Source organism: Strix aluco, chromosome 3 (genome assembly GCF_031877795.1).
Source record: "Strix aluco isolate bStrAlu1 chromosome 3, bStrAlu1.hap1, whole genome shotgun sequence".
Lineage (NCBI taxonomy): Eukaryota > Metazoa > Chordata > Aves > Strigiformes > Strigidae > Strix > Strix aluco.
In genome coordinates, this window is record NC_133933.1 from 71760089 (window position 1) to 71784502 (window position 24414).

General features: G+C 41.3%; 1 protein-coding gene across 7 annotated transcripts in view; it reads left to right on the forward strand.

Annotated features, from left to right (window-relative positions):
* The first annotated feature begins 814 nt into the window (after window positions 1-814).
* PTPRK (protein tyrosine phosphatase receptor type K) overlaps window positions 815-24414 on the forward strand; it is a 418239-nt gene continuing 394639 nt past the window's right edge. For 5 of the 7 annotated variants that reach the window (XM_074819152.1, XM_074819154.1, XM_074819155.1 and 2 more), the window contains exon 1: window positions 816-1029. In XM_074819152.1, coding sequence (XP_074675253.1) covers window positions 918-1029 — 112 coding nt within the window. In that variant the 5' untranslated portion in view covers window positions 816-917. Of the gene's footprint in view, window positions 1030-24414 lie in introns of all 7 variants that reach the window. The other 2 variants (XM_074819158.1, XM_074819156.1) reach the window with 2 other exon arrangements.

Here is a 24414-nt window from a genome sequence, read left to right on the forward strand (position 1 = left end):
TTTATTACAATTTCAATTCCCATCAATGAGACTTCACTGGCATTACGAACCAGGCAAGTGTTGCCAAAGCGAGGGGAGCAGAGAAAAAACACAAGCCCTGGCTCGCAGATGCAGCCAGGCTGCCTGATGCACGGCGATAACGCAGCTCTCGCCCCCCGGTCGATAACGCGTTTCTAGCAGCCGGCACCGCCGGCAAATCACACCCGGGGCGGCTGCACTTTCCCCCTGCAAACAGCTCCCGGGACCCGCCGCCCCCCGGCCGTGCTCTCTGCCCCGACCCTCCCCGCCTCGCCAGCTCCCTTTCGCCCCTCTTCTCCTTCAGGGGCGGCAGGGACCCCCACCCCGGGCGGGGGGCTGCGAGCGGGGCTCTCGCAGAGCCGCCGGTAGCGGCTGCAGGGCCGCGCTGTGCCGTGCCGGGGGGAGCGGAGAAGAGGCGAGGCGAGCTGTGCCGTGCCGGGGAGAGCCGTGGCGAGCCGAGCCGCGCCGCTCCGAGCCGTGGCGAGCCGAGCCGCGGCGGTGCTGGCCCCCGCGCCTGCAGCAGGAGGCGCTGCCGGGCGCCGCTCCGCTCCGCCCGCGCCGGGCTGCGGGCCGGAGTCCCACATTCCCCCTGCCAAGTGCCGGGGAGCGGGGGGTTGGACGTCCGCGCTCGGCTCCTCCCTCCCTCCCCGCTCACCCAGCAGCAAAGTAACTCCGGAGTACGAGGGGAGCCGGTGCCGCCGCTGCCGCCGCGCTCGTCGCGCCGCAGACGGCTGCCCCAGCGGGCGGCCCCGGGGCCAGCGGGCGCCCCTCGGCGCGGGGGGGTCTCCTGGCCAGGGGCGGGGGGGGCGGGCGAGGCGAGGCGAGCTCCGCCCGCTGCCGCCGCCGCCGCGGGCCGGGGGCAGCCCCGGCCTCTTTCGGAAACTTCTCCGCAAGTCGGCATGGGCAGGGGGGCCGGCGCCGCCGCCTCGCTGCCGCTGCTGGCGGCGCTCGCCCTGCTCGCCGGCAGCTCGCCCGCTCTGCTCGGGGCGGCCCGGGCCCAGCTCTCCGCAGGTGAGTTGCCGCTCGGCGCTCAGGTGAGGGCGGGCGGGGTCGCGGGGTGCCCACTGGGGAGGGGAGGGAGAGGGTCGCGGGTGGCACCGCGCCGGGACCCGGCTCCTGCCCCGAGGAGCTGCGGTGGGGCCGTAGAAGGGTTTCCCCCCCCCCCCCCCGCCGCCGCCGCCGCCGCCGCCGCCGCTCTGTGGGGCTCGAGGGCGACCCACGCGTGTCCGCAGCTGCCGGCGCGGGGCTCGCAGGACGCAGGCTTCGGGCCCCCCACAAACTCCCCTTCCTCCCCTCCTCCTCCTGCTGCCCCTGTCACCCCCGGCCAGCCTCCCAGGGGGCGGCGGGGCTGGCGGCGGGGCCGGAGCTGCTGCCGCCCCTTCCCCCGCTCAAACTTTTCCCGGCGTTTCCCTGCCCTGCGCGGGGGGTGCAGCCCTCGGGGCGCCCCGGCCGCTTCCCCGCCCGAGCGGGGCGCGGTGCCGAGCTCCCCGAGGCGTGGGGCGGGGAGGCACGGCCCGGGCTGCCGCCGGCTACTGGAATCCCCCCCTTTCAAAAAAAAAGAGTGGTGGGCGAGAAAGGGGAGGGAAGGCAGCATATGGGGCCGGCGTCTGTTTTGTTTGAAAGCCGCGAATTTCTCGCTCCTTCCTCCCCCCCCCTCCTCACGCCACGGCGTTTTGCAGAATAAAAGCCCGCGGGGCCGGGCGGTGGGAGCTGCGGCCGGTGCGGCGGTGAGTTGTTGGCCCCGGGGGAGCCTCGGGGCCGGGGCCGGAGCGGTCGGTCGTTCCGGGAGGGCAGGGCAGGGCGGGGCGGGGGGGCAGCACCTCCCGGGCGATGCCGGGGCGATGCGGGGCGCGGCGGGCAGTGGGGGCTCGTGTGCCGGACCCTGAACCCGCCGTAGTTTAAGAAGCATCTTTGGTTTGCTTAGGGTGAAGCTGTAGCGTGAACGTGTTCTTCTTGCTGTCTGCGGTGTGAAGTACTACGTGAAGGACTGGCTGAAGTAGACTTTAGGCTCTTTTTTGTGCGTTTGTCTGTTTTTAAATAGCCCTTGCAATTGCACCGGGTGCATCAGTTGGACAAGCGTTTGAAGGCTTTATCGTAGGATACTGATTTGAAAAGTGCCATTAATAAAAGTATCTACACTCATGAGACTTGGAAGCACAGTTTTCGTTAAGGACTCCTGTAGTTAGGAGGCTTTTTTTTCACTCCGGTCCTCCTCTAAATTAATTTTTAATTGAGACATTTGAGATGTCATTGATTAAGAAACGTACTGAAGCAGTAAGAGAAATTGTGCTGGTCTGAACAGATTACATCCCTGCTATGTGGCTGACTTTGGTGTGTATAATTTAATATCTGTGTATCAGAATTGTAAGATTATGTAAGCACCTATAAGCCTTTTACTAGGGGAAGGGCAGTGTACCATATATGCAGCTGGTATGTTGTAGGAATAGCCAAAATAAAATATGCCCGTGCATAACATCTTCGCATTCAAAACCATACTGAAATCAGACCAGGGATTTTGGCTTTGCCGTAACTAGTCAGGCTAACGTTAACACCAAAGGTAACTCTTATGTAAAGATTTTTTAGGAGCTTGTTTACTGGCATAAGAAGAGTAGGAAGTTCTGATAACTTATATGGTCTGTGGTATTTTATGCTGAAAATGTAGCATGCAGCCCTTTTTGGAACTGCAAGTACAAGAAGCTGGGTTGGTACCCTGGGGTATGTGTTAGGTAAGCAGAGAAGAATGTTCGATATCCTTCTGACCACAGTAGGTGAAGCTTGTCAAGGAGTTGAACAATTGTATCTAGGAAACATGAGATTAATTTTTTTTTTTTTGTATAGTGTGTCAGCAGCTCGAAACTTCAGTTTCTATTGCCAAGCATCAGAAATACTGATGTGTTGCACCGGTTGGAGGTTTATTAATTGGAGACTTGCTCAGACTTTCCTGATGGTTTGCAGAAATAGATTTGTTAGTAGCTGGTGCTTTCACTGCACTCAGTTTAAGGTATAGTGCTCAGACTCTTAGTAAATACATTCAGTATCCACATGTAAGAGCTATGCCCTGCTGAATACTTGCTTGTGGTTAATCTTGGATTGAGGGCTCTGAATTTGATAGCTACCATAAACTTTTTTTTTGTTCCTTATTCTAGGTCAGTCCCTGAAGTGTGTATCTGTGTTTGTGTCTTTGTTGATGAGACATCTTTATCCTGGTGTTAGTGGATGAAGGGCACAAAGGTTGGGGTTGACATGTCTGTACCAGTGAGGGTCTCTTTGTAGCCTACAGTGAGATGTTTCTGTGTTTGGTGCACCCAGGAGCATCTGTTTTCTTCATAGTCATCTCCTCTGTTTAACAGTACTGTTTTTCAAGCATCTTCCTTTGACTGCCTTTCCCCCACCTCACCTTAATATAGCGGTCTGTACTTTCCCATGTTAAACTGAATCTAACTTATTTTCAGCTTCCTTTTTATTAGTATTCTTATTATCTGAATTCTAAGAATTTAAACCTGTTAATTTTTCTTTGCTTTTAATGAAGCTATTAATTCAGTCTGGACTTTTCACAAATCTTTCATCATAATTTGATTATTATTTCCTTTTTATGATGCTTTGTACTACTCCTGAGTGTGAATGTTGGCCAGATCTGTAATTCTTCATATAAATTTTGGTATGTTTATTAAGGGTCTAATCAAATTACAGAGTATGACTTCCTTGAAAGTTGTCTTTCTGCACAAGCGTGTGTGCAATGGTTGTTATCTGTTCTTCCTCATAACATATTCCATGAAAGCAAATGAGAAGGCAAGAGGAGGAGCAGCAGCAAGTTAGGAAAAGGAACAAGACCCATCTTGTAATTTGTTGCTGTCTTAAAAATTGTATATCATCTCCACCCCCTTTGCACATAGTAGAAACACTGTGTATTTTGTCTTTCCCCACAGATCTCAAGTGAAAAAAAAACCCAAGCAGCTTCTCTCTACCCCCCCAATCCAGCCATAATCCACAGTGTAATGTTTTCTGGTCTCTGTGGATTGTTTCTTTACACCGCTGCTTTCCATGACCCTTCAACTTGGGTGCGTGCCTGTCAGAATCTAGGCCAAAATGTTTTGGCAGTGAATTCTCTGTTGAAGTCTAGCTATTCCTTTTATAGCACCTCCTTTCATCTGCAACTCCTACAGTTCGATAAAGAACAAGTTCAGCTTGTTTTCACAACTTGATCACTTTAAACTTGTATTTTTTAAATATTATTTTTAGCAATTTACATGTTTTCAAATTTTGGAAAAAAAAATATATCAAAAATTTTTTTGAAGAACACTGCTGGCTGATGGAAATAGCATTGCACTGCCTCCAATGGTGTCTGTGCAACTGTGTGGCTTTTTTAATACTAAATGAAAGAGATGAGGATAAAAATTCTAGAAATGCATCAGTTTACCTGAAGTTATTTAAGTGTGGTATTTCAGACCATAGGAATAGTTAAGCACCAAAAGGAGGACTGTATGTTTTATAAGTTCATGTAATTTATTAGTTGTTCCTCACGCTTTCTCATGCAAAGTAGTTACAGTGTCACAAATGAACAGGCAAAAGTAAATATTTCTGGATGAATCATCTTTCCCCCCGCCTCGATAAAATAGTTATAGTCTGTCTTTGGGAGAGAATCTCACTCAGAAATTTGATATTGTAAAGTCAAAGATATTATTTGTTTTAAAAGGATTTTCTAATTAAATATACTTACAGAGAAATACACAAAAATTGTAATAAGCATATCTAATTTTTTTTTTAATTTGTAATCATGTAGTAGAAGAAATTAAGTGCTTTTTGAAAATGTTTTAAAATACTTTTAAGTAATTAAACTCACATTAGCCCTTTGCTGTCAGAACAGCAAGAGTTGCTTCAGTCATATTTTATCCCTGAATGCGCTACAATTTGCATGTAATATACAAGAGACCCTTGTACAGGTAGGCGTGTATGTATAAGAGAACTTCTCAGTAGCTTTTTTTTTTTTCCACCAAGCTGTTAAAATGTATTGACAAATTATATGGAAGATGAGGGGAATTAAAAGTGAACTTATTTCTTGCTTTCACCCTCTTCTTCCCAAATGTTTTCCTTTCCTTTGTACATTCAGCTCCTTCCATGGCACTGCTAGTTCAGAGATCGCTTGTCTATCTGTATTTTCAGATGCAATATTACAATTATAAAATGTATTTAAATTTTCAAAGTGGTACTTAACTGGTTCAGATGGGATTGAAAGTACCCAGAACACAGTGACCCCAGAAGTCTTTGTTTAGTTTGTTTTGTCTGAGAAATCACAGTACTGCTTGATCAGATTGGTGGTGATGTAAACAGTGTCTCTTAAACCAGGTTGATGTCTTTTTGTTACTTGAGATCTACTTAAGATAATTAAAAATAAAAAAAAGGGGGGGAGGTAAGAAATATGCACAGGATCAGGGCCAGAGGTCCACCTAGCCTGGTATCCTGCCTCTGACGGTGGGCACTCAGGGGGGAGGGATTTTGGCAAGGTGAGTGACTTCCTCTGAGTACTGTCTATCCACAGAGACAATGTGTTGGTATTTAATGTTGTAAGTGAATTCTTGTAACTGTGATTATGCCTAATATCTTCAGCCTGTATTGCTTTTAGCGTTCGCCTCACTTTATGACAAGGTATCTGTATGTTGTGTGGAAAGAAGTATGGTCCTTTGTTTTTGAAATTGCTAGTTGTATTTTATATCTCCTAGCTCTTGTATTAAGAGATGATTAATAATTTATCCCAATTTACCTTCTTCATGCCATGCAGGATTTTTCCACCCTCTCTCAACTATTCCTTTTCTAGTTGGAAAAGTCCAGTTGTAGCCACTTGCTATGAAAGTACCATTCCATATCTTTTTTTCATCCTTTATCAGCTTTCTCTTTCTTTTCCAGTTTTACATTGCTCAGAGTATCCAAGAGACAGCTGCCTGATGGATTTATATAGTGCTTAATAATGATTTCTGTTCTGTTCCCTATCCATAGGGTGATCGTTTCTGGCATTTGCTTTGCTTTTTTGTACCATTTGTCCCACTCCAGGTTGTGAGCTGACACTTCTGTGGAACTATCTATTTAATTACTGAAGAGCTGAGATCTTGTGGTTAAATGGTGGTCTGTGGGGTGTCTGTGTCAGTGGACAGCAGGACACTTGGAAAGGGGAGAGTCTTTAACCAGCCCTTTGGGGTGGGGGAGGCAGGGGAAGAACTTTTAAGCAAGGCTCTGAAGGACCTGTGACCTTGTGTTGGATGTCTGGGAGAGTTAACCTGTTTAATGCTTACCACTGTGGTTTGTCTCTTCTTTCTGAAATGCTGTTAATACAGGTGAGTTAAAAAAGAGTTTATCCTCTTACATGCACAGATTCACAGTATCTGGATTAACAGGCAGAGATCTGCAGCACTGCTGTATAGTTGCTTCTTGCCCTGGAGCCTTTATGGTGTCTTTATATGACCTCTTTAGTTGGAAAACCTTTAGGCCGTCTTGACTCTCAGGAGTTGGATACATCACAAAGTGTGTCCGCTTTGCTTTACATTAGCATTTGTTTTGGTGAAATGCCTGCTCTTCCTTTTGCAACACGGATCCTGTTGGATGTGTAGTAGGAAACTTCCAAACCTATTACTTTAGTCCTGATAACTGAGTCAGTCAGGACACACCTTGTGTTTTCATGTGCTGATGGGATCTTATCTGTCATAGTTTATTATTGTCATGGAAAGATGCCTTTGTAGTGTTGCTCCCAGAAGTGTGCACTCAGATTTGGAGCTTCAGTTAGTCTGCCGATGCCATTAAGCTAATTTAAGTTACTGCTGCCACAGAGGGGGGCATTTCCGTCATTTGAATGGCTCTCAGGTGCTAGATCTGGCCACCATGTGGCCTGTGGGTGAGTTGGTTTAAGTTTATGTGAATCTTCTTTGAGGAATGATAGGGCTTGGGATTAGTTTCCTTTTGATTGGTGAGTTTAGCTGACTTGCAGGTGTGTGGCCACATAAATTTGATGTATGGGAGGAGGGGTCTGATGGTGGGATGGCTCTGTTTGACAACAAGCTGTAATCGCAGCACAGCTCATGTAAGGTGAACTTGCGTTGTTTTGAGTCATGTTGGCTCTATGCTCTGCTGTCCATGCAACCGCTTCATCCGCTCGAGGAAGTGCAAAGAGGAGGTGGGAGGGCATGGAAGAGGGGTGGGAAGAGAGGCCTGGTGCTCCCTCTGGAGCTGGAGGGGTTGGACTGGCTGAAGGTGATTGAGATTGTGTTCTGGCTGACTGCATGCGTACCCATGACACAGTGCTAGTGTCTCTTTCCCTGACATGCATCTTTGAGTAAACTGGGCTTAAGTATGTTCTTTCATTATAATAGATAGCTAAGGCATTTATTACAGAAATGCATAAGCAAGAAGTGGCCTATTAATGTTACTTCGTAGAGAGCAGGTGTGGTGGCAAGCAGTAGAGGGCTTGGAGGAGGTGACACCTAGATACCAGGCTAGAATTAGAGGATGTTGTGACACCTAGTTTTGGGGTGCAGCAGAAACCGGTTTAAAGCCCAGTTCTGTGTTTTTACCTTTTCAGCCACATGATCTGTCCTTCCCCATCCCGTGGGGTGTTTAAATAGGATTGCCCATGAGACATGTGGATGTGGGTGGAAGAAGAAAAATGGCTGTGGTTTCTAAAGGCCAGGGTGAGCCAGTTGGAGTGGTAAATGACTTTGGTGAGAATTTTGTAGCATCTGGCTGAGCATAAGGTCCTGCTGTATCTAATTTTGTAGGTCAGAAAGGCCATTATCTCATGCTGCTTCCTGCTAAGTCTTGACTACAGGTGACTTTATACTATGTAGTTTAAAACTATGCAAACTACCAGTTTGAAGTCACTTATAGTGCATATTTACCATGTAGTTTAAAGTCACTTACAGTCTACTCTTACCAGGAAGCTGTATAGTTGAAAGTCATGTTTGCTTTTTCTAGAAGTTTTATAAATATTAGAAGGTAACAGAAACATACTGAAATCTTTTCCTGAACAAGAAGTTATTAGTATTTGTGTCAACTCAATGCTGTGTTTAAACAAAGAAACAAACAAGCAAAAAAGCCACACACTGCCCCAGCCCCCAGAACACAGAATATGACAAAAGAATAGCTGTTTGTTGTAGAGTTTTTTGTAAGTGCATGCACACTTACCCTCAGACTTGAAAAGCTGATGTTGGTGGCATGTGAAACTGTTTTAAATCTGTTTTTTCCTTCTGAATGTTGAGCTGCTCAATAACCATTAAAATTGTGGAAATTAAAATTATCCATTAGAAAGAATATTTACATGTTCAAGGAGCTCCTTTTAGTTGACTTAATATCTGAAACATTTCTCTCTAAGCTGCATTTATCCTTTGGAAGGTAAAAGCTAAGTATTGATCAGTGAATTTGAAACAGCAGAAGTTTTTAGATTTGCTTTTTGTTACTGAAATTTAATTTTGATAACGGAGTTTTTATTAACAAATCTCTACGTGTATTTCAGTTAGGAACCATTGCTTTGTTTATCTAACCAAATCTATTTTGTGATTACTGTCATGGTCAAATCTTTGCCTTGACAACATTTGCACTGTTTTATTTTAAACACTCTAAAAATATTCAGCAGGATCTAATATATCACTTAGTATGAAAACAATGAACTAATGACACAGTGCTGTGATTTGGTTTATTTGAAGGACTGCAGACAAAAAGTTCTGTGAAGCTGCTAATCAAGTTAATTTCTGCTGTTGATAGATAAAGTGGTTGTAGAATTGAAGAGATTCTCAGGTCTAATAGTTCAGAGGGGGGAAAAAAAAATCAGTATTTTCCATGGGCATGAATTAGCTTTAACATGTAAAAACTTGTTTTAAGCTAAAAGGTGTTGTGCATGGGCTTGTCAGGCATTTGTTCTTTTTAAGAAGATCGTATGTATATGGAATTGGCTCATCTTTATGGTAGTGCACCAAGTATATGCCTCAGTAAAAGATTTGAGAGACTTAATTTCTTGAGGATTGGTGCTGTGAAAAGAATCAATTCTTTGCTCAGTACTACGGGTAATACGAGGTTATTTTTGTTAGCCAGTGTATGAAGGATTGGACTCTTCAGTTTGCCAGAAAGTCATTTAGTTCTGCTACTGTTTACAGAAAACATGTGATTATATTTATTAATTGAGTAACAAAGGGAGCCGTTTCTTGACTACCATGTCATGAACATTCTACTGACTTATGAGACAATGTTGTATACTTTAAAACCAAGTTCTGCTGCAATTAAATTATGGTATTTTCATTCTAATTATTACACACTGGTTACTCAATTTATTCTGAGGTGGAGTTGTATGCTTTCTTTTGTGTGTAAACACTTGCTCTGTAACAGTAAAAATGACTGATGAATATTAACCAGAAGTGAAAAATGTTATGAAGAACAACCGTGGCTGTAGTTCACATGAATTCAAAACAGCTCAGAATGAAAATTTTGACTGAATAGCTGAATACTTGAACTACTGGGTGTTTTTTTGTTATTTCCAAATACAGGTCGTATTTGTTTGTGAATCCTATAGTGTGATTTAGGATACCTGTTACTTTTTAAATGATTTAAGGATTTAAGTAATAAAAAATGTATTGAAGCTCTGAAATTTTAGGCTGCTTTTGTCATCTTCGCTACCGTGAAAAACAAAAATTGTAAGACCTGGTGGAGACTTGCCCCATAGTTGTTAATTTGAACAATGCTCTGATTTGATATTTTATCCCTTAATTATATCTGTATCATCTCTGTGTGGTATTAGGCTGGAGTAAGATCAAAATGGGGAGTATCAGTTGTCTTGGTTCTGCTAGTGTTATCCTGTTTGCCTGTTCTTTGTAAATGTGAAAGCACTTACCAGTCGTGAGAGCACTGAAGAAATGTGGCTGAGTTCATGGCTTAATACAGCAGAGATAAGTTCTCAGTGCTGACTGCTGTCGCTGTACTTAAAATGCTTTAAAGAGACAATTTGTTAAAACCTACTAATCTGAAATACCAAAGACAGTTTTATATTTTGTGAAACTTCTGATTCCTTTGAAGAAATGCATTTTTATATTTGTAAAGACATGTCTTCAGGTATCTCTCAAATTAGTATGCTGAAATCTGAGTATTGTATATGTTTTAAGTATTAACTTTTCAGTGCTTTTCATCATATGTTTTACAGATGAGATAATGGTGTTGGTTTAAAAATAATATTAAATAAATAAACCCAAACCAAACTCAGAACCACTGAACCATTTCATAATCCCTTAACCTGTCCCTGAAAAAAGAAGTGGGTTGTCATTTTTCCACTACTCTTATCTCCTCTCCCTACTCCTTCTTTTTTTAAATCTCTTTAGCTCTCCTTGGTTTTTCTTGGAAGAGTTTTATGGCAATGTTACAGGATTTCATGCCATGATTGAAGGGAGGCAAGGTATGTGAGATTCCTTACTCAAAAATGGTTAATGAGTATAAATACTAGACTTTTCAGGAAATTTACATGCTCCTTCACTTAACTACTTAGCTGTATCTGTCTTTGTTCATGTGACAGTGTTGTTTGGTGCATTCAATATGTTCAGTTTTTCAGGCTAGAAAATTTCTAGTGAAAGAGGCTTTTTTTTCTTTTCCACAACGGAAATGTAATAAAACGGTCTTTTCTTTATTCAGAAATTCAGAAAAGCCAAACATACAGTCTTTTTGGAGTTGGTTTTTACTAGTAATCCATCCTGACCCAACCTGTGAAAATACTAGAAATTGAAACTAATTCCACAGGCTTGCCAGCTCTTCAGCATCTGAATACTTTCTCTGTGTGGTCTTGTTTAGTGCAAAAGGTCTATTTATATTAAGTTTATTGCATTTGCAAATCTCTGTGGGGTTGGCTTTCCTCTTCCTTGCTACCTTTTCTTTCAGATAGTATGACAAACTATTAACAACCCCCACCCCCAAGAAAACCCTTCATCTCCTTGCTACATACACACATAAAGCTATAATGTACGTACATATGTAAGTGTAAAATAAGGACAGAGTATTTCCAGGTGAGAGCAAAACCTTTAGCATGTCATGATTTGAATTTCTGAATCAATTGAAACAAAGCTTGGTAATGGAAGGGAATATAATTTCCCTGGTAAATTCAACTAAATAATGGGTGTAATGTCATAGAATGTAAAGATGATTTTTTTTCTGGCTGTAGTGGCTGAAACTTGGCAGTGAGAAGTTGTCAGTCAAATTACTTTTTTTTTCTTTCTTAACCATTAACTTTTAATATTTTTAAAACAATTCTATTAGTAGTTACTGAGTTTGGATGCTGCTAATAGCCAAGCTATGTAGCTTTTTTCTTTGATAAAGTTGGTCTGATGCTTTGATTCATCTTGCATAAGTGGGAAGGTGTTGCATTCTTAGGTGGTGTGTTATTCTCAGAACTTTTTTTTCCCCTTTCCTTTCCTTTTGAAATCCCTGTATACTGACTTGGTTAAATACTACAGAGTAGGTTAACAGCTTCTGAGTCACGTTGAAGGCACGAAGTGTTTCCAGGTCTGCAGCCCTTTCCAGGGATGAGTGAGTTCCTCGCTGGTTTGTGTATCCTGTGTCTGCACAGCAGCAGTTAACTACCAGGCTCAATTTATAGGTTGTTTTAAACATGTTGAAGTAGATATACTAAACAGCTTTTTTGGGGGTGGTGGTTGTTCCCTTTGGCTCACTTATCTGTATTTCTTTAAGTTTATACTCCAAATGTGCAATTCTTCTGGTGATTTATTGGTGTTTCTGTCAACTGTTGAACAAGGAGTTGCATTAAGTGACCAGCATTTGGGAAGGGCAAGATTATGCTCTCGTTTAGAGAGACTGCACAGATGTTCTTTATGAGCATTCAGAAGAGGGGAGACTGTACATTACTTTCAATTTGACAGAAACCATGTATTTGAAAATCTTTGGTCGAAGCTTTATGGCCTGTGTGATGAGGCTGTGAACCTGAAAGAGTAGCATTTGCAGACCCTAAGAATACTGAAATAATCTGTTGGATGTCTTTGCATAGTGATAGTATCCAGATGCTAACTATAAACATCTTCCTCTGTTTGCTTAAGCATGGAAATGGGAATGAAAACAAGTATTAGATAGTTTGTGTTTTAGGGAAAGAACTTTGGCCATCCATCTCTTAAAACACCTATTCTTCACTTGTCACCGGAAAGCAACCTTAAGTAATTTATAGGTCCATCTTATTCTATGATGTTGAAGTTAAGAGATTTAGAAAAAAAATCTGTTTAATGGATGTGAATGCATGATTAAAAAAACCCCAAACAAAACAATCCCTGCACTTGGATGTGAAGCATTTGCATGGTGAGCCTAAAGCTAAAAAAAAGTTAGGTAACCGGGAACTGAAGCAAATGCCAAAGAAAATGCTCAAATTCAGTAAGCTTATATGTTAGACAGTCCCTAGAAGACACAGGAACAAGAGAATTAAGTTAGTAAATGTTTATTTATCTCCTAAATAACATAACAATTTGATTCACTTTGGAGGTGCACTGCAGTACTGACGTTGATTACCTCATAGATACTTAAGTTCTTACTGAATACTGTTCCCTGGGCACTGCATGCATCGTCCTTGGAACAAAACCGTAGTGGAAAGTAGTTTTGGAGAATTTCTTGCCATGAATACTACTTTGAAAATAGGAAAAACATAATATAATCTTACTTTGATTTATGAAATATAGGGGAGTCATAAAGGTATTGCTTGTTATGGCATCAAAATCCATATAATTACCCTTCTCTCAAAGGAAAAGCAACTGCTTTTGTATGTGGAGGAAAAATACTGGGTCCTGGGATCATAATTTTATAACTAAAAATTGTATTAAAAAAAACCCTTTTAAGTCATAACAATCCCAAATCCTCTTCCATGTTCTTCCACATTACATCAGTTATTGCCTTGTGGTTAAGGATTGAGTCCTGAGACAGTGGCAGCCTTGCAGTCATGCAAACAAAACAAAGGGTTTGAAGAAGAAAGTGTAATATTAAAAAGTGGCAAAAGGGTCTGTAAATCTATTGTGAAAATCTTGAAGTTGATGAGTTTCTTTAGTGTGCCATCAGTGAGGAGGATGATTTTAATCTCTTTAAAATGGAAAAGGTGGACTGAGTAAGTTAAGCCTATGCTTGCTGCTGCTCTTTAGCTTTTGGTACTTTAGGAACAACTCATGTTTTATCATCATCTTGTTACTCTGACAGTTGTAGGTGTGTGGGCAGGAATAAGCAAAATTCCAACCCCTCCACTCATGCTGTGTGTTGACTGTTATTGCCAGATTAAACAGGACAGAAAAACAAACGAGCGTACTTGCCTGTGGGATGAATACCTTCTTGCTTAAGACACTTTCTAGGCTCCCAGCCGCAAGTCAGGGGTTTTTGGTAACTTCCCTGATAATTCCCTAGTTTCTTCCTTGCTTCTGCTTAGCCTTTGCTTTATTGGTGTGGGTTTTTTTAAACTCCCAGGTCACAGCATCTTTATCCTCCAGTTTACTATATTAAAAAGGCCTCGTCCAGGAGGAATCCAGGTAAAACTGGTATCTGTTTACTTCCTAATCCTTTTCTGAGAAATTCTGCATCTGAGATGACTGTGTCTTGTTTGTGACAGTATCCTTCCTGCCCTTCTTTTACATTCTCTCTCACCTGCTTGTTTACTGTATCCCAACTATAGTAATCAAGCATCTGATTAAATTTACATTTCTTTGTGTAAGAATTAAGAAAGAGAAGGCAGTACATGGTCTCAGTGTTTAAGCAAAATGGGGCCTTCTTATGTAAAAGACTACTTTGGCTATGTTTAGGACAAGAGAAGTTGCTATTAATAACTTTTGAGGTTCAGAACCCAATTAAAAAGGAGTGGGAAGGAAAATCAAACCTCAGAATTTCTCTCATCTTGAGGGATGGGGGAAAAGTAGAGAAAGTGTAGCAACATTAAAAACACTAGAGTTGCATATATTGGAAATTTCTGTCTAAATAAGTTATAATTAAGAGGATTTGCCTTTAGCAGCGTATAAGATAAACTACCAATGATTGTATCGTCTATGTAAATGTTCAGTAATTGATGTGTAGCTCATAAATGGACCCAGTGGCTGTTTGAGGAATGTGTTTATATGTGGTAAAATATATAAATACTCTAGGTTCCCTGGAGTGTTATTGGTTTCTTTCATATATGATTGATCAGTTTACCTAAGACAGAGTAGTTTGTTCTCAGACATGGCTTACAGATTCTGGCATCATGAAATGTAATAGCAGGAGATGAAGTGCATAGGAAAAGAAGATATTCTGGGGGGCTGTAATCAGTGTTTGAGAACTGGCTAATAACAGATTGCAGAAGATAGTAGCCTAGCAGACAGACAGCCATAAGGACCATGTATGAAAATGCAAATGCATGGTAAAATTAAGTTAAGTTAAAGCTTGGATAAATGATCTAAAAAGTGTTATTCACTTTGCTTTGCAAAAAGTTTTGAATGGAAGACTTGGAAAAGCCACTCACCTGGATAAGTAGGAAAGCTTCTTTTTTTTAATTTAAGCTTTTAACTTGAATGTCTGCAAATAGAAGCATTTTCAAAAAAATTTTCCAAAGGCAAAATAAGGTTATGTTTGGGTAGGGTTGTCTGCATGCTTAGCTGCGCTGCCTTTTTGCTCTTGAACTTTTATGAGCTGCTACAGCGAGAAGTTAGGAGGATCTTGGCAGTTTTATCTGTGACACTAGTAACTGCCAGGGCAATTTTGGTTTGCTACGTCTTAGGAAGACTGTGGCTGTACCTACATTGGCAAGCAATTTGGTGCAATAGATGCTGGCCACTAAATGGAAGCATTACAGAAAGTGAGGATCTCGGAACTATTGCATGTGGTGTAGCCAGGCAGGGTTGCCTCAGATTAGTTTTTTCCTGTGGACCGAATGGGAAAGGGAAAACAAGTGTTGCGTTCCTAGAGATTTTGTGGCGTATAGTCTACTAAGTCTGAACTGAGCTTCCATGTGAAGTGTTGCTGCGCTTCAGACGTGGAGCTTCTGGTTTGCTCTTCTCTGAATGTGGTGGTGTCTCATGTGTGTGAGAGCTGTGCTGAGAAACAAGCTAATGCTTGGTAAATAGAGGCAATCAGGGCATTCACTTTTTCCTGCTGTTTTGAACCAAATTCCTAACGCAGGTACAGCTTATTTAAAAAAAATTAGGTAGGACATTAGAAAGGCTTCCTGCAAGAGAGTATATAAAAAAATCAATGGTATAAAAAATTGAAGAGATGCATGCTCTGAAAGAGTAGTGATATTTTTGAAATAATGCCTCTTGCCCTTTTTACAAATGTGCATCTCTGTGTTTTGGATTTAACTATTTGGCTAGTAGGTTTTTCAAGTGGTGGGCAAATGGGTGATGAGGATGATTATTATGTCTTAATTTGGTGATGAGAAAGTGATTATGTTTTCAAGGCTGAGAAGCAAACTTTGCAGGGAAAATTGAAAGCTTGTTTAGATAGTGAAATTAAATACCGTATTTGTACAGTGTTCTATATTCAGTGGGAAGAGCAAAGATATGGTCTCAAAATGTTTGAGGTCAGATATCATGCAGGCTACAGATCTCTGGTTCTGTTTTCCTCCTTTGGGATTCTGTTGGCCCTTATGAGACTAATTTGAGAGACCTGAAGTACTTTAGCCTCGTGATGTTCCTGTGAGGTCTGTTTGTACTACACTCCCCATTTTGAGGGAAGAGGACTGCATGCCCACAGACTTGACTGTCAATTGGAAAGTCTACAAGAAGGCATTATACTTTAATTTCTTATGTTCTAACTTATGTCTTAGTTCATTACCTAGCTGTGGGGTTATCCCATCCTGAGTCAGGCAAGTGAGATTTTATATGAAGCAAGGCTGCACAAAATTAAGCCCAGCTGAGAAAACTAGTCCTTCATAAGTCAAGCATTATCAGTATGTTTGTGAGTAGTATTGATGTCAATAATGCCTATTAACAGTAACACCAATAACACCTCCACCTGGACATAGCACCAATAATACCTACGATGATTTTGAGAGAAACGGTGAAAGGGACCAGACCAGTAGTTTTCCTGTGAAAATCTCTGAAAGAGGCAGAGGAGGGAGAGAGGAGACCTGTTGAGAAGAGCGAAGTAGAATATATTAAACTTGAAAGAGGAATATAAATCACAGGAAATTAGAATTAAAATAAGAATTGACCAGAAGAGGGGGAGCTGTGTGCTAAGGCCAGCTGAGATGTCTGCCCCCATAGAGATTAATATCTCACTACGTGTGAAGACTCTGATCTGGAAATGAGATTAAAACAAGAATTGACCAGAACCAGGAGATGAACCATTGCACCTTCACAGAGGTGTCCACCCCCATGGAGATTAATATCACACAGAATAACGAAAATCTGATTTGGAAAGAAGATAAACATGCATTCTCCATACCAAGGGGATGATCTTATACCACTTGCATAGTAAATAGCCTTGACTCTCTTTCAGAGACTAATGCTCTGTTGTCAGATAGATTCTTCCAAGGCCATTTGAACATTTTACTTTAGCAGACTTGGCAACAAAACTACTATTGAACGCTTTATTAATGTTGCAAAGCAAATCATGGCAGGTTCACTCTTCTCATATTTAATCCTCTTTCTTACACAGTGTAAGTAATAAGCAGATCAGGTTTCTGCTTAAGCAATGTAGGATCGATGTCATTATTGACATATCAAACAGTTCTTTCTACCTCTGTCATTTCAACAGCTCCTGAAAGCATAGTTTCAGAAGTTAGATCTCCCTTGGGGAGGAGGGAAGTGCAAACTTTCCATAGTCTATGTTTATCTGTTAGAAAACTGTGTAATATATTTTTGTATTTAACACTTCAATGTTAAAGCACAACCTTTTTTTAGGAAAAAGGTAGGTGTGTGCTTATGCTTAGTTTTCCTTAAACTTTATTCTAATTTGTTAGGATGAATGTGTTCCTTTGACACTTTTCCTTAAATGCCTGCAGAAATTGACTTTGAGCCAGCTCTTACTCAAAATATTAGTATTATGGTTCATATTATGGATGAATCAGGTTAGAAATACAGATCAGTTGAAAGACACTTTTTTTTTTAAACTCCAAAGATTAGTTGCCTCTTTTTCCTCAAGTTCTCCTATGCATATTTTCACTGAAGAAGTCAGGGAGGTATTAGTATATCAAACTAGTGATCTCAAAGTAAAATTCCAGATGAGATATATTCAGTTGCTTGCTGGGGAAATCTGAAGGTGGGGAAAATTTTTCAAATCCCCTCCTACCCCCCCAGTTTTTACCTGCAAAACTTTCAGGTGTACAGCTTTGCTTTTGCTGCAAGTCATGTGGGTGTCAACTCTCAAAGGTGTGCATTTTAGTAGGCACTCAGAAGAAGAGCATAACTGTAATTCATGTTATAGTAGCAGTACTGACTCTACCACTTGTTGTTGTCTTTTCATTTTCAATGCCAATTTTTTAATGGAGGATGACCAGTGCTCCTCACTGTTTCTGGTAGGGACTGTCTGATGTTGAAATAGCACGATTTACAAAGTGAGTTGTGGAGTCTCTATTCTACAGTAGTCATGACACATGGTATGTTACTGCAAGCCAGAATGATTTATGGTTGATCATTTAATTTTGAATGGAGTCATGAAGGGCATCTAGACCAAGAACATCAGTGCATGGGCCAGACTCAGCAGGAGGAATACCTGTACCTGGGTGCAGACTGGATAGTGGCTGGGTGACAGCTCTGCCAAAAAGGGATCTGGAATTGTTACCTGGCTGAGTATTAGGCAGGTTTTTGGGTTTTTTTGTGAACAAAGCAAATGGCATACTGGGCTGCACTGGGAGGAGTATAGCCAGCAGATTAGGGGAAGCTGTTGTCCCCCTTTGTTCAGTGCTGGTGAGGTATGTCTGGAGTATTTTGTTGGGTATTGGGGCTCATGCCCTGTTTCCAGATCTAGAAGGATGTGGGGAAACTGAAGTGTGTTGAGAAGCTGATGAGGCGTAGAAACTGAGATGGTTAGGGCCCGGATGGTGTGACCTACAAGGGGTGCCTGAAGGCAGCTGAACTTGTTTGGTCTCAAGATGAAGAGTAAGGGGATAATCTTAACAGGAGCTTGCAAGAACTTGAAGGGCAGTTATGAAGATGACAGAGCCAATCTCTTTTGATAGCAGCAAAGAACACAGCAAGGGGTAGTGGCCACAAATTGCAGCTTGGGAGGCTCAGACTGAGTGGTATGAAACATTGCTCATGTGGAGGAGGGTGGTGGAGCAGAACAGACTGCCCCAGGGAATCCCTGTCCATGGAGGCTTCCAGGTCTTGCTTAGACAGAACCATGGCTGACGTTACAGTGTTGGTGATAGTTCTGCTTTGAAGGGGATATTTGACCTAGATGGCCTCCAGAGGTGCCTTACAAGCAACACTGCTGTGACTCTAGTAGAACTGTAGTCTGCAATTTCATGGCATGTGGGAACAGGTTGATGCAGGTTGAAAATGCTCCAGCCTGGCAGAATGACTGGTTGGTCTCTGCTTTAGACTCTTTCATAACCTTTGCTCCTTCTTTGAACAGTCGGACAGAATTTTTTAAGTAATGTGTTTCCAGCTAGCCCAGTATCAAAGAACTTTCAAAAGTTTTTGTTGCAATGAGCAATGCGTTTGAAGAAATACCTACACTTCTTTCCTGGTTTTTTTTTTTTCTTTCCCCTTCTCTAAAGCTGTGAATTGAGCAAGATTTATGGTTCTTAATGCAGATTCATTCACAAACTTAAGTTACTCTGCAAGTCAAGCATGAAGACAGCTAGTGTTTGGAATTGAACTGCTTGTTTCTGTTCTTCAGTAGGCATAGCTCTATGAGGAAGAGGATGTCTGCAAGTTCTTCCATATGGTTTTCACCTTTCCCCAAAAAAGGTGTTTTACAGTTGTATTCAACAACACTTGTTGAGGTGAAACCCTTCACGCCTGTTTAACTCTTGGCTTTTTAAGGAGGTGGCCAAGTGAGAAACTGCCTTTTCAACAGGGAGGACAGGATGCCTTTTGTGAATTTTTTTGCCTGGCACAGCAGTGTCAGTAGATATATTGTTCCATGTTGTCAGGCCCAACTTCCCTATTTCAGGTGGCCTTTTTTTCAAAGCGTGGGTGAAGGTGACTTGTCCATATGTGACAATAAGGTCACATCCAAATTAAAAATGAATTTAAAACAGTTTAGTTAAATCGTGTTAAACTTCTGCGTGGGTTGCCTTCATTCAGTATTAAAATGACATATTAAAATTCAGTTTAGTATAATTCATCTTAGGAATGGATTAGGATAAATTGGATTAAAGTAGACTAATTCTGGAAAAAGAGGCTACGCAAGTTTTTCAAAGTGGAATAAATGACTTTAGAGTTAATTCAGACTAATTTTCAGTGTGTCATCCTAGGGCACATATACCTTATTTTAATCTTGGCAAAAGAATGTTTATGATCCAGCTCTTTCTTGCTCTGCTGGGCATAAACCTTAAATAATTTTTTTAATGTTGAGCCCCTGTTTTATCCTCTTCTGGGAAGCCTCAAAAGGCCTTCTTCCTCAGTGTGTTAGGGAGGTACATTTTTAGTGTTCTCCAAGGTTACATCAGAAGAAGAGTGAACTCAGTTGATATATTTTGCTTATTCATGTTGATCTGTGGAGATTGGGTAGCTTTCAGGACAAGGCTGCTTTTCAGGATATCAATAAGGAAATGTGTATGAAGGGGTGTCCCCAACAAAACAAGTCACCTAACTAAAGGCCTGGCATTAAGGTAATCAGCATGAGTGCATTATTTGTGCACTGCTTTCACTGAGACTTGCTTGGCTTTAGCCTCAGAAATAACTCAGATAGCCAAGGTCTCTGAGGCCTCTGCTGATCTGTTCTGGGGCAATTTAAGGAGTTGTTATCCTCACTGTCTGCTCCAGTAACCCCCATCAGGTTGAAACCAAAGCTTGTGGCCACAGTTGACAGCCTGGCTTCTGCCGAGGTGGGTGATGGTTACACATGATGTGCTGGGCTGTGAGCTCCCCAGCTCTCATTCCCAGTTTCTGTGGGTGCTCAGCGAAAGGGTGAATTAACTCCTTCAGCTGCTTTAACCAAATCCAGTGGGAGTTGGAGCTGCAAGTGTGCTGTGTCGGCAGATTCTGAAAGGGATTAGTTTAAGTCTCCTTGAAGCTGTGTGCTCTGAAATTATTATAGGCAACCTTCTCATGGTTAAAAATGAAGAAACAAGCTGCTGCTTACCGAGGAGAACATGCCCCCTCTCCCAAACCCTCAAACCCAAACAACCCACAGAATGGCACCTTTGTGTGTGATGCATTTGTTGTGATGTATACTAATATTTGGGAAACAAACCTTACTCATATTGTCAAAACTTTTTCAGCTAATATATTCAGAATATTTGGTATTTGGGAAAAGTAGTTTACCTGTTTATATTGGTTTTAATTTATGATAAATTGAGTGACTTCTTTTGTGAAAGGAAACAGAAGCAGTTTCTATTCCAGAAGTGTAGGGCTTGTCTTATTTTTAAAAATTTTTTAGCTTTTCTTTTTAAAGGAAGCCCCTTTCATTGTGTTAACTTTAACCATGCATTGAGTGTGTCTTAAGGTGGTGATATCTTGCTCTAGCTGCCTAGTGACTCAATTTACTAGTTCAGATAGCTCATTACCCCTTTCTAAATGGTATCATAGATAAGACTGCTAATTATTTCATGCTACTTTTTTTTAGCAGAAATATTCAACTTTTACCTGTTCTGTGATCCTAAAATTCTATCCTTCTACCAAAACCATGAGCTGTTTCTAGACCAATTAAGAGTTTCAGTCTTAGTTTTGTACAAGATCAGTAGAAAATTTTGTAGCATATAGAGAATTTGCTGTAGATTCAGTGTAAAGTTTTAAATTCTGACTGATTTTGATAAGTTGGAATTGATTTAATTAGTTAGAATTAAAATTTAGTCAGAATTTAATTTTAAATTCCAGTAATTTTGACTGGTTGTTGTATTGCTTGGTGCTTAACTAGAAGATTAAAAGAGAAGATTTTATTTAGCCTGCACAGAATTCTTAAGCAATTTCTATGGACAAGATGCCTTCTGTCATGGGACACTCATTACATGTAAAGATCACTCTTAATGGCATTAAGACTGCAGTTAATATTGTATTTACCATATTTGAAGGAATAGTCCCTCATTTAAAATGCATTCAGTTCAGGGTTACATAACACTAATATTCAAGACCATTGTGATTGTAGGGTTTTGCTCCTACTTTTGTATCCCCTGTATTATACACTGTGTGTTTTCTTGCTTTGTCACTCTTTGTTATTTGCATGCTGCATTTTCAGTCTGATGAGGAATTTGATGCACACTCTGGAAAACTGCACAGGACTAGCAACCTATTGTCATAAAAATACACTCTGAATGCAAATATGCAGATAATCACAAAATGCTTGCTTTAAAGTTCTTGAGAAAGATCAGGAGCTTTAGCTGTTTTAGATGTGGAAAAAAACCCTCTCTCCCTCTGGTTGCTAGTAACATCTTCCACTGAAATGATAGTACAGTTGACCCAGACATGTTTTAGCTTCTTTCTTTTTTTGTACACTCCTGATGACTCCCTGACATTCAAAAGTCTAGGAATAATGATAATTGAAATGCTTTTTGAATAGGAAAACCACAATATTAATGAAAGTGAAGGAAGAATGAGAAACCAACAAACAGTGGAAGCACCAAAGCAAGGAGATTGTGTTTAGTAAGGTGACTGATTTTTTTTCAATCTTTTTTTTTTTTTTTTACACTCTTCATGATTTAAAAGAAGTATGAAGTTAGACAGGGGTCAAATTCTGATCAGATACATGACATAGTACTGTGAGAGGATTTTTTTTTTTTTTTTAAAAAAGTAAAGACAGTATTTGTTGGCCTAGAGCTTTGAAGCCCATTTTTAAATACTGGCAGTGTTGCATCTTGTTGAACATACTTGAAACTTTCACAATTCCCTGGAATTTCTGGGAAAATGCTTCAACTCTAAATGGTGTTTCTTGCTTGTTCTTCTTAAACTCACTGTGCTTAGAAAAGTTAAGCAACCGTGTTCAGAGAATACTTCAGAACTATCCAAAGCGATTAGTATAAATTTTGTGGTTTCCGTTTAAAAATTCTCATTCCCAAGAATCTACCCAATCTATCCCATTTTTTGTTTACTGTTTTGAATGAAACAAAAATTCTCAAGCCTTCAAGACTGCATTTGTAAAATAATTTCAAATATAGTGTGTAGGCTTCCAAATCACTAGTGGAAACTAGTTTGTTTAGAAGGATGTCAAAACCTATTAAATCTAAATTCTCTGTGGTTTCATGTATTGGAGAATGTTCTGTGTGGGATCTAGAGCTTTCCTTGGATTCTGTAGCAGCAATATGTGCTGCTTGAATGAGTTGATTAACACTGCTGGCAGTTCAAGTAGAAAGAAAAACCTGAGGAGAAATTATGTTCAAGTGGGTAGCCACTTGCAATATGATACCAGTCTTTAAATTCCTAGAGCCAGATTAGTATGATCTGCTTTATTCTTACAAATGTGGGCCTTGGGGCTTTCTTCGTTGTCAAGTAAGTACGTTGAAGTCACAGTTCACTGCAGAGCCATATGTGTTATGGATATTACATACTTCTAGCTTGAACGAGGAGGGGAAAAAATGAGAAGTGTGAATATTTTTGTTTTCAGGCTAGGTTGATGCAAGCTTCTAATGGAGAGAGAGGCAATTTTATAGAGCATTTGGCACTGTTAGATGGAAAACTCAGAAAAAATCTGCTTACGTTCAGGAAGATTGGTACTTTATTTCCCTCTTTGTGTTTCTAGCAATACCTTAATTAAACAAGAAATCTTTCAAGCGTTGCTGAAGTGATGCTGTAAGACTGTTATACCTGTTTTCACTGAAGCTATACCTGCCTCCTTCTGTAGCAAATTTGTGAATTAAACATGAGTCACTCTTTCTACATGAGACAAGAACCATTTTGAAAGTTATCAGAAAAGTGCATGTATGTATCCCTATATATTTTTTCTTATTTTCTGCATATTTGATTCTTTTTACTCCCCCCTGCTTTGTTTTCTAATTCTTGAGCACTAATTCCAATTGCTTTTGCTAATGCAAACAGAGGGGAAACCAGGAGAGAAACCATGTGTAAACTGAAAGGGTTACTCTTCATACTGGGAAGTTGAAATCCTTTTATTCAGGGGCTATGTTTCTGGGGTTTTCTGCGATAATCAACTGCAAGTTGGACTCCATCGTGTGGTTATAGATTTGTCTGCCCTAATGTATAATTTAAGCTGGTTTTATAGTGCTTTTTTGGGACTGGTTGGAGGGTTGCTTCCAGCCCAGCTGAAGCTTTCCAGCATCTGGAGGCAGCTGCTTGAGGGTCTTGGAGTTCCTCTGAAACAGAAACTCCAGCAGGTACGGAGCTGCCCTGGGACCAGGGATTTGTGCTTTTGCCTGTCTCCTTCAGTTTTTCTGTGATCTTCCTGCTCAACCTGCTCTGAGGATAGTAAGCAACTTCCCTGTGAAGACTATGTAAAAAAAGTGGGAAGAGACTGGCTGAGGCTTCTGACTTGTGAGCTGTGGAAGACAGTATTACTCATGGTAGCTTTAGGCTGTCATGAGATAGAGTTTGAGCTGAATTTTACATATAGGTTTAGTGCTCTGGAAAGTAGGTGGTTATGGTAATTGCATCTCCAAGCCTACTTCATTTCTATGAATGGAATGTGGAAGTAAGGGTATTTTTTACTTCTCCTCATGCTTGAGTAGCTTTTGACTGTTGTCTAAATAACTTAAAAATGTTAATAACACATTTGGGTTAACATGGCAAGCAATTTTTCTTTTCCTGGTTTTCAGTGAGGTAAGGTTAGGAGTCAGTTCCTTGCCAGCTGACCTGAAATGACGCTTCCCTGGTGCCTCTCTTCTCCTTTCCTTGGCGTGAACCTGCTTGTTCCTGGTTTGCCAGTCCAGCCTGATAATCCAGCAGGAAACTATTCCCTGAGGTGCCACGCAGGTGGAAGGGAGGGCTAGGAGGCGTGCTGTGCCGCGGGAAGGCAGCGGGGCCAGCGGTAACCCTCGGGTCAAGCTTCGATCTTGGTGGGCTCTGGATTCCTGGCTTTGTGACTCTGGTGAACGTGAGTACCAGCACAAAGGGTGGAAGCCAAAGTCAGCGTGGCCACTAGGTAAGGGTAATGAATGTTAAATCATGCCCCTAGGGTTTCCCTTCATCTGTCCTTCTGTTTTACTGAAAACCCTTTCAATTTTTTCCCCATCAAACTTGGCTGGGTAGCTTTTTAGGGCTTCAGAGTTAAGGCTGTGTGTATTGCTTTAGCCTGGGTTAACCACCTGCTGTTGGTTAGCAAGGGTGAAGTGCCCACTCCTTGTCCCTGGGCTCCCCAGAGTTACACATGCAGCTAAAA